This window comes from Nicotiana tabacum, chromosome 14, assembly GCF_000715075.1.
Source record: "Nicotiana tabacum cultivar K326 chromosome 14, ASM71507v2, whole genome shotgun sequence".
In the NCBI taxonomy this organism is placed as follows: Eukaryota; Viridiplantae; Streptophyta; class Magnoliopsida; order Solanales; family Solanaceae; genus Nicotiana; species Nicotiana tabacum.
This window is the reverse complement of record NC_134093.1, coordinates 82757775-82768829: the sequence shown is the minus strand read 5'-3', so window position 1 is coordinate 82768829 and position 11055 is coordinate 82757775. Positions and strand designations below refer to the sequence as shown.

The 11055-nt window shown below is 35.7% G+C and overlaps 1 protein-coding gene across 1 annotated transcript; it reads left to right on the top strand.

Annotated features, from left to right (window-relative positions):
- The first annotated feature begins 9306 nt into the window (after positions 1–9306).
- On the top strand, positions 9307–10710 carry LOC107828073 (premnaspirodiene oxygenase-like). The gene is made up of 2 exons (XM_075229710.1): positions 9307–9458; positions 9922–10710. The coding sequence occupies exons 1-2, from the start codon at positions 9399–9401 to the stop codon at positions 10543–10545; spliced, it is 684 nt and encodes a 227-aa protein (XP_075085811.1). The 5' UTR covers positions 9307–9398; the 3' UTR covers positions 10546–10710.
- The last annotated feature ends 345 nt before the right edge of the window (positions 10711–11055 follow it).

Here is an 11055-nt window from a genome sequence, read left to right as displayed (position 1 = left end):
CAATTCTGCTAAGTCTCAAGCAGCCAGAATCAATCAACAATATGCTACCCTGAATCAGATATTAGAAGAAGTTACATCAGTGGAGAAAGTGTAAAGCCAAGCCTCTTCAGTGCTCCCAGAAGACACAGTCCTGGGAGCACACAACCCCATTCTTAATTTTGGTTGCTTCCTTGTACAGGTACCAAATAGAGAACAACATAGAATAGTGTGGCCACTCGAGCAGATAAGCACATCAATACTTGTCTACAATTCACATATAGTAAGAAGCAGATTCTGTAGCAATATTTCAGCACTTCCTCTGCAACATATAACATCAACAGAGCTAGAAGATATCATCACACTTTCTGTATAACTATCAACTACTAACAATAAGGCAGCTCTCAATACACAATAGTGCGCAAAAACATGGATACTGGACTTCTGGAACTAGAGCAATGGTTCAACTGTGGAAGTTCAAGCTCAATTGTATCTGCACAAAAACTATAAACTGCTACTAAACAAGGCAGCTCTCAGTATACAAAAGATCGAAATGACAACTGGAGTACATCAGCTCTCACCAAATGCTACAAAACTGCTGCTTCATGTTGGTATTAATATAGTATAGTGTTTTATCATTGTCCAATGGTATTAGTGTGCATGCATGCTCAGTATGGAGATGTGAGAACACTATATTGACCTTATATCACAAAGCATGCAGTATTGTATTCGGTATGCATCAAAGGGGAAAAACGTACTGCCATTACTCCTTACAACATGGAGTTACCAACAGGGAAGACCTATAACTACAAAAGAGGAAAAAAAAAAGACGCACAGCTTCTGTACAACAACTTCCAGTTGCTTATGTTCAACAAGAGGAATGATCTGCTGCAACACAAGTATAAGGCTGCACATATGGTTAGCCTTGTGGTTTTACATGGCATGCTACAAAACTGTTGTTTGAATATTTCTATAGTATAGTGCTTTATCATTGTCCAGTGATATTAGTGTACGCGCATGCTCAATCTGGAGATGACAGAACACTATATTGTCCTAATAGTTCAAGCTCGCAATACTATGACTTTGCTACATTCATCAACTGCACGCACAGTCCTCATTGGAAAACCATTTGAAGATACAGTGAAGCAACAATGCTGCTGAAGTAATGCAGGCCCAAACTTGAGATGTCCAAACTGATCTGCCTCACAACTAATGGATTATACATACCTATTCATTTGGATTGCAACAAAAGGCACTGGGTGAGAGTTTTAGAGGTGCTACAAGGAATTGTTTGCAACTGGAATATGAATTCATTGTCGTCGGCAACAATTGGATGTTTCAAATTAACATTTGTGTACTTTTCAATTTTCATTATGCTTCTGCTATATGATAGCAATAACCATTGGATCTCTATGTCGTATTGTTTATTTGTTGAACAATTCGTTATTTTTACCCAATTTGGGATTTGTTATATATAACAGCTACTAGGTGATAACCTAGTAGAATATTCGCCAAAAATATTATAAAGCAGTAAAATTATCAACTAACAAGGATGAAATTAGAGACAAGACTAAGGAGGTCTAGAGTTATGATTTTTCCAATTATCGAAATCCTTCCCGCTATGTCTTATATAATTTTGCCTAAGTATTCTCTACCAATAGTGAGTACTTTGGTTGTCGTAGCTCTCTCTCGAGCAACTACCATAATTTACTAGACGTATTCTCTCGAACTACGCTAGCTGACACTAATTTACCGCTCACTACGATCGCAACAAGGCTTGTTATCACTAATCCCACATTTAAACCCTCTATATTGATCTCACATACGTTAGGAGTGATGTTGTTCAACAACTAGCTAAATGCGTACTTTCCCTCGAGCAATATACAAACTAAATAGGCATAGTTAATTGATGGCCATTCTATCAACAACAATAATCACGTAGTTGAACAAGTAGATGAATCCAACGACTCAATTATATAAAAACATAAGACAAATTTATCCTACAAAAGGGTCTATCAAAACTCTAGATAACAAATTAGCTATTCATAATAGTATGCATAACTACAATACTAGAATTCATAACTGATAAAGGAAATAGAAGAAGAAAGAGGGAAAAACTTGAAGTCGAATCCCTTTCCTTGCTCCTATGGTGTTCTTGCCTTCCAAAGTATTCTTGCCTCAAGAGTGGTGGATCCCTTTGCCTCTCTAATCGTCTCTACTCTAAAAACTAGGTTTAGAACCCCTTTTATACATGTTGAGGACGCGTAGGGTGAAATCCGTCCTTAGCTGTCTCGCTTTTCGCCTGGCACCAACCTAGGCACCAAACTCATACTCCCTTCAAATATTTCTGTTTTTACTTCACTTTGCATGCAAGTTCGCCAAATCACTTCAAATTGACTCCTACACATATAAACACCATTATTAAGCTCGAGTCACAAATATTTACACCAAAGTTAACAAGATTGAGGTATAATGCAAGGCAAATTACATGCGAAAACATGAATTTTTAGCCTAACATCATCACCCCACACTTAAGCTCTTGCTCGTCCTCAAGCAACCTAAAATCTTGCTAACCAAACAATGCACGCAAGACGTCATACAATGGAGGAACCTTTGGAAATTCAACACACTATGCTCATGACCATGGTTGATATCAACAATTAAGCCCTTGCATACACATTCATACCTTTCCCAACTTTCACGTTCCAGAATATTAGTGACCAATTAAAAACACTCAAACTACCTGCCCATAACCACCCAACCTCAAAGACCGACTCGTCGCCAATAAGTACTCTCAACTCGTGCACTCACCCAACAACAGATGTTTAATAACGTCACATATCTGTCATGGAATCATGTGACTCACCAAAGAATAAGAGTGTATTTCGTCCACACATTCAAATATGCATTCAAATATAATTTAAGGACATCACATATATGAACAAAGAACCACTCACTCTCACAAAGAATATCATGTGCACTCTATGATTGTACCATAGGCTTGCCCGTAGTGTATATCTCCACTAATCTAAGCTCGCACAGTCTAAGATCAATTAGGTCTTTACTGGTTGTAATGTAGGATAAGGGACGGGTAGGATATATTTTGGGTATAGCGACTAACCCTCCTAATCACTTTAATACACTACACTTAACTTTCAAATACACACTCTTTATGACTAATTCAAGCAATGCCACAAAACCATATACAACTTGGCCCTCCTTCTTTAAGCACATCTATATACTCACTAGCCCGAATCACGATGAATAGGAGGTGCATTTTCTATATACTTATTTTTCTCCTTTTTTGTATTTTCCTTGCTTTTTTTTCTTTTTTTTCAACACTTTCCATAAATTTAGGCTGACCGGCTAATGATCTTCCAAAACATACAAGCACCTTTTTGGCTTTTCTATGGTTCCACTTAAAAGCTACCCCAACTCTCACCTTACTTTTCTAGCGACTTAAGTACTTTCAGAGGTAAAGGTTCGAAACGATCTAATTAAGAACAAAATGGGAATCGACTTGTAATGTGGGTGCCAAAGAAAAAGCTTATATGCTCAAATGAGATATCTAAGGATAATTTTATTTATGGTGGCATAATAGCTCAATGGACAATCAAAGAAACGCCTACATCATCTCCTAGAATTACAAAACTTACTTATTTTGCTTCGACTAACACACGGGGCACGTTCTAGACAAACACATGATAGCACAAAATGTGATCGAAACCTCACATCACACAATGCATATGACTCCAGTCGGGACGGTTTCATTCCAACTCTCAAGTTTAAGCAAGTAATCACAAAGTCAAGAAGTATTAAGCAATAAAGCACTACATGAACAATGAGTCAAGTAACTGAGAGAAAGTGTCACAGACAAGCTATTCAATCTTTCACGGCATCAATTTTTATTAAAACATGTTAGGAAGGTAATTTGCATGCTAAGTCCTAACTATGCTAGCATCAAACAGATCAAAAGGCACATAATAGCACTCAAATTTTCTTTCCTCAATTTTCTAAAAATAAAAATTACCTAGTTCAAGTTATATCCCCTGAAAAAAAATTGATGCCAAAAGAAAAACCAAGGGGATTATTATCTACCTACGACTAAAAAAAATTGAGTTTTTTCATTGAACCTTAATCCTTCAAAAAAATTATCCAAAAGATCCATCGTCAAGAAAGGTCCCTTTTTGTTTTTAAAGTTAAATGAACACAGCTAACATAGTATAGAAAGTCACCCATAAAATCTCCTCACCCCACACTTAAAATTGTGCATTGTCCCCAATGCACACCCATAAATACAAGAGGGTAAAAGAAATTTCTTAGTAGGCCAAAGGCCGAAGTATTAGCATCTCATGGGGTACTTATACTTCTCCCATACTTGGTTCTTTGTGCGGGCACCCCACACTTAGTTCTAACCATCTCACTTGCTTTTGCTTTCTTTCGATGGTCTTGGTTCCTATACTCCTAGAAAAATAAAAAATAACACTACAAGAATAATACAAATATAAAAAATAAATAATAAAAACTAAAAATGACAGCACATACAATACAATGTATCGCACTGCACTCGGGCCTTTAAAGTAGAATGATCAGAGAATTCTTTGCCCCGAGTCACTACCCACACAATTATGATACACTACAATTTAATGAAACACCAAAAGAGAAAAAAACAATACAATACACGACAAGTGCACACAGATAGACTCACACATACAACCTTCATGCACGACATTACTCTCTAATATCCCACACTCACACCTTAGTGCCAACAATAATGCTTGCCTACTCAGACTTCGCTGGCCATCAACAATGTTCTTTCAATAATTTCATCGAACACTTGGTGCACAACAATTTCATTCAACCTTTCAAACCATTGGACAAGTGCCATACCCTCCCAAATTAAACGAGGTGGTGGGACTTTGAGTTTCCCACCTCGTAGTCAATTAACAATGCCAAAATAATATATTATTCACTATACACTTGCCAACACTCTACGCTATGCGAAGTTGGGTGGGGAAATAAGTATGAGAGATGAGCAAACAACTATAATACACAATCAAGAAGTAATTAAAACAAAAAGAGAAGAGAAGACAACAAGAAAATAACGAAAATAAGAGAAGAAAATAAACTCACATGGTGCTTGAGAGATAGAAGAAGTAGGGAGCAGGGGCAAACGAGATTCGTAAGAGAGAGAGAGAGAGAGAGAGAGAGAGAGAGAGAGAGAGAGAGAGAGAGAGAGAGAGAGAGAGAGAGAGAGAGAGAGAGAGAGAGAGAACTAGACTATTGCTGCGCAATTTGGGGCGAGATGGGTCGGGTTGGGGTAATGTTTTATTAAAAGTGGGTGGGGTGACGGGTTTGGGATAAAACGGGTAGGGGACTTACATGGGCGTTTTTATCCGTGCTCCGCACTAAAGAAGGCAGCTGTGCATTTTTGTTTCTGCCTTTGCTGTTTTCATTGGCGCCCGACGCCTAGCTGGGCGCAGAACTACTTCTAATTTTAAAAAAAAAACTAAATGACAACTAGACGAAAACAAAAAAATTGGGCTGCCTCCCAACAAGCGCTTGATTTAACGTCACGGCACGACATGAATCACTTTTTGCCTCAATTTCGAACTTATGAATTGGACCCCAAGTTTTGCTTCAAGATTATGATTATACTCCTGGGGTGGTGGAACGAATCTAACTGGCCCAATGAAGCAATGTAATATTCTGCACTTCTTGGCCTTTAGATGAGGTGTGAAATCCCGATTTTCTAGCAAGATGAATTCCAGAATGCAGTCACCTTGTTCCTCATTCCTTGACTCCTCAAGTGGCTCAGATGACTATATTTTTATATCATCATCCAAACACAATATAGAAAAATACTTGGAGTGTGGACCAATGCGCTCAACTACATGAACACTGGGATTGTCTACATCCTCAACACCAATGACACTAGAGTCAACTAAATATGTATCCTCAATATACTTGGTTGACTCTAGTATCTCTTCTACAATATCGACATCCTCAAATTCTAGTTTGGTTGATTGTTATTGTTCTACTCTGACTTCCTCCATTAGAACCTCAATTTTTGTATCTAATTCATGTTCTTCTTGGCTACTATCCACAATATTGGCTTGTTGAGCATTAAATGTTTCAACTAGTTGACTCACTTGTGCCTCCAAGTCGCGAATTGTAGCATCTTGCCTTTGTATGTGAAATTGTTGCTCATTATTTTGTTCCACAAGACACCTTAGCATATCCTTGATCTCTTTCAAGACCTCATCCTTGGGTTCTTTGTTCGTATTACCTTCACAAGAAAATGAAGAACCATCAAAGTAAGGGATTGGGGGAAGATAAGAAATATAAGCACAACCATTAAAGTGATCATCTTGACCACCACACATATCACACACATTCCACACATAAGATTGAGTTGGTGCACACAACTCGCTCTCGAGAATATTTTGATAATTATGCCATAGGGGTTTCCTCCACAATATGTATAAGGAGGATCAAAAGTACAATTAAAACCATCAAAATTCTCATAATTCCAAGATTCCATGTTTCTAAAATCAATAAGTAAAACAAAAAAATTTAAAAAAATCAAATACGAGAAAAAAAAATAAAAAGTTCAAACTTGCAACCTAGCAATATGTACACCTACAGCTACACCGTTAGTTACCCGGCAACGACGCCAAAATTTGATCACTCCCAACTATGCCTTATAAAAAGGACTAAGCGATCGTTGTAAATATAATCCGGTTTAGAAGTTCGTAGTCGAATCCCACAGAAAACTAAGGCTTAGCTACAGTTGTTCAATATTGCTAAGAAACACAAGTCCAAATAATTTTCTAGTTATAAAGATTTAATTTTTATTTCTACTAATTAACTAACAAATATTATAAAGCAGTAAAATTATCAACTAATAAGGATGAAATTGGAGACAAGCCTAAGGAGGTCTAGAGTTATTATTTTCTCAATTGTCGGAATCCTTCCCGCTACGCCTTATATAATTTCGCCTAAGTATTCTCTACCAATCGTGAGTACTTTGGTTGTCGTAACTCTCTCTCGAGCAACTAGCACAATTTACTAGACATATTCTCTCAAACTACTCTAGCTGGCACTAATTTACAGCTCACTAGGATCGCACCAACGCTTCGTTATCTCTAACCCACCTTTAAACCCTCCGTATTGATCTCTCACATACGTTAGGAGTGATGATGTTCAACAACTACCTAAATGCATATTCTCTCTCGAGCAATATACAAACTAAATAGGCATAGTTAATTGATGGTCATTCAATCAACAATAATAAATATGTAATTGAACAAGTAGAGGAATCCAACGACTCAATTATATAAAAATATAACACGAATTTATCCTACAAAAGGTTCTATCAAAACTCTAAATAACAAACTAGTTATTCATAATAGTATGCATAACTACAATACTAGAATTCATAACTGATAATGGAAATAGAAGAAGAAAGAGGGAAAAACTTAAAGTTGAATCCTTTTCCTTGCTCCTATGGTGTTCTTGCCTCCCCAAAGTGTTCTTGCCTCAAGAGTGGCGGCTCCATTTTCCTCTCTAATCCTTTCTGCCTTAAAAAATAGGTTTAGAACCCCTTTTATACATGTTGGGGGCGTGTAGGGTGAAACTCGTCCATAGCCGTCTCACTTGGCGCCTAGCGCCAACTAGGACACCAAAACTTTTTACATTCTGCCTTTGGTGTTTTGGTTGGTGCCTGGCACCAAACCAGGCACCAAACTCATACTCCCTCCAAATATTTTTGTTTTTACTTCACTTTGCATGCAAGTTTCCCAAATCACTTCAATTGACTCCTACACATATAAACACCGTTATTAAGCTCGAGTCACAAATATTTACACTAAAGTTAATAAGATTGAGGTATAATGCAAGGCAAATTACATGTGAAAATATGGATTTTTAGCCTAACATCAATGCACGTAAAAGAATTTTATCATGTTAATTATTTGAAAGATAATTACACCTAATCGTACTTAAAAAGTGAGATTAGTAACTTGAGAAATAAGACTGATCGATTACCTACTACATCAAATTAAAATACATGATTCAGTTTGGGTCGGTTTTTCCCTAAAAAGAAACCAAACCAAGTAAGTCGGTTTTTCAAATATTGGAACCAAAGCAAACCAATTAAGTCATTTTTTATCGATTCGGTTTTTGTCGGTTTTTGTCTGTTTTTCAGTTTGTTTTGTTATTTATCGGGTTTTTTCTTAAATATGAGACATACTACCAAATGCATATTCCGACGACCACATTTTTAATGTAACACTATCAAATCAATTGCTTTTTGAGAAATCTATCATTTACCAAGATATATTGATGATAATTGAATCAAATAGTGACGAATAATTTAAATACTCAATTAAAAATCGATTATTTTTAACATGCAAAAGAAAACTACCAATCAAACTAGAATGTAAAGGCATAGAATTAGATTAATATAATAGCAAAGAGCTAGACTAAAAATACAAATGACTAATATGTACCATAAAATTTTAGAAACTTTATATATATATATATATATATATATATATATATATATATATATATATATATATATATATATATATATTCACTATAAAAGTAGCTATTTAAATTTATTATTACACACACACACACACACACACACACACACACACACACACATATATATATGTGTGTGTGTGTGTGTGTGTGTGTGTGTGTGTGTGTGTGTGTGTGTGTGTGTGTGTGTGTGTGTGTGTGTGTGTGTGTGTAATAATAAATTTAAATAGCTACTTTTATAGTCGGTTTGGGTTCGATTTTTTCGGTTATTTTTTGATTAACAAATCAAAACCAAACCAAATATGATCAGTTTTTAAAATTCAAAACCAAAACCAAACCAAATCTAAAACGTATCGGTTTTTTGATTGGTTTGGTTCGATTTTCGATTTGATTTGATTTTTCGGTTTTTTTATGAACACACCCAATGTGTACATATATAATTTCCATCTAAAAGGTGACGATAAACTTGTGGACCAAGATCAAGAACAATAAATTATGCATCTTTCTTCACGAGAAAATTCAACATCTCCAGTGGTTCTTGATTTTTCTTTATAAAGGAATAATCCACTATGACGACTAGGATTACGCAGACACATAAACACCACAAAATAGGAGGTGGCTATTTGTCCCAAGTGGTTCAATTTAACCAAGCTACTATTTATCCATAAATTTCTAAATTTATTCTTAAAAATTTGATTTGGTGAAGTTTGATTTGAAGATAAAAATATGTTTGGATATCTGTTTTGGGTGAAGTTTGGTTTGGAAAAACATAAAACATGACTTATACCCATAAGTTCTAAAAACTATCACAAATACCCAACAGTACCATTATCAATAATATTAATTATATCATCGATGTTTTTCTAAGGGTCATGGAGAGCGGCGAATTACCATTTCTGCTAGAAAATGACAACATCAAAGCAGTTATTCTTGTAAGTGTATTTCTTTTTTTATTTTTACAAAATATCAAAACTTGGAGTTTTTACTACTCAAACTGCTTAGACTTCACTGCCACAAACTACTTTTCTAGGATTTGCTTGCTACACTTTGTTAACTACACTAACACCATATCTTTTTTTTTGTATCTTCTTAGCTTATGGTCTTTTTATTTTTAATGAAACCAAAGTCTGACTGTGTCGTTTCCAAACTTCAGGCAATATTTTTAAGTGTTTCGGACATTTTGTTTTAGAATATTTAATTTATGTAAAGTGATGTATATTTACGTAGAGGCGGATTATGATTTAAACCCTATGCGTTCAGCTATTAAATATTTTAACATTGAACTCATTATGAGTTTATATTTATTATTTTTATAATTTTAATAAATTTTTATTCCGCAAAATTATTGAACCAGTCGAGTATACGCTAAAAATTTGATGACCATACATGGTGCAGGACATGTTCGTAGCAGGATCTGACACATCATCTTCAACCGTTATTTGGGCATTAACAGAAATGATGAAGAATCCAAAAGTCATGGCTAAAGCACAAGCTGAAGTGAGAGAAGCTTTTAAAGGAAAGAAAGCATGTGATGAGGATACTGATCTTGAAAAGCTTCATTACCTAAATTTAGTGATCAAAGAGACACTCCGATTACACCCTCCAACTCCTCTACTTGTCCCGCGAGAATGCAGGGAGGAAACAGAGATAGAAGGATTCACTATACCATTGAAAAGCAAAGTCTTGGTTAACGTATGGGCAATTGGAAGAGATCCCGAGAATTGGAAAAATCCTGAATGTTTTATACCAGAGAGATTCGAAAATAGTTCTATTGAGTTTACTGGAAATCATTTTCAACTTCTTCCGTTTGGCGCTGGAAGACGAATTTGTCCAGGAATGCAATTTGGTTTGGCTCTTGTTACTCTGCCATTGGCTCATTTGCTTCACAATTTTGATTGGAAACTTCCCGAAGGAATTAATGCAAGGGATTTGGACATGACAGAGGCAAATGGGATATCTGCTAGAAGAGAAAAAGATCTTTACTTGATTGCTACTCCTTATGTATCACCTCTTGATTAACTCTGAAATTTTGCTTTAATGCTGCTTGCTTGCTTCACTTGTTTTAGTGTGCACAAGCATTGAATAAGTTAAATACAGGTACAATATTTTATTTATCTTTTCCGTTTCATCTCCAGTGTTATTGTACCATGATAAGTAATGGATCAAATAAACGAAAATTCTGGGTGTGTTTGGTACCAGGGAAAGAAAATGTTTTTCAATTTTTCAATGTTTGGTTGCTTAAATGTTTTGAAAAATATTTTTCTCGTGAACTCATTTTTTTCTAATTGGAGGAAAATATTTTCCTTATCAAGAGAAGAGAAAACATTTTCCAAAACTCATTTTCAACCTTCCCCATCTCTATTCCTCATCCCCACCAACCCCAACCAACCCAACCACCACACCCACCTACCCCAACCCAAACTCAACTCCACCCCGACCCATCTCTACCCTAAATAAAAATATTATTAGTAGTATATTTTCATGTTATAGCTAGATTTTTTATTCTTTGCATTTCAACAAATAAGTATT

Excerpts from the sequence above, each read along its gene's own strand:
- LOC107828073 (XM_075229710.1), top strand. The coding sequence starts at position 9,399 with ATGGAGAGCGGCGAATTACCATTTCTGCTAGAAAATGACAACATCAAA. Across the intron at positions 9,459-9,921 it reads ACATCAAAGCAGTTATTCTT|GACATGTTCGTAGCAGGATC; the intron begins GTAAGTGTATTT and ends TACATGGTGCAG.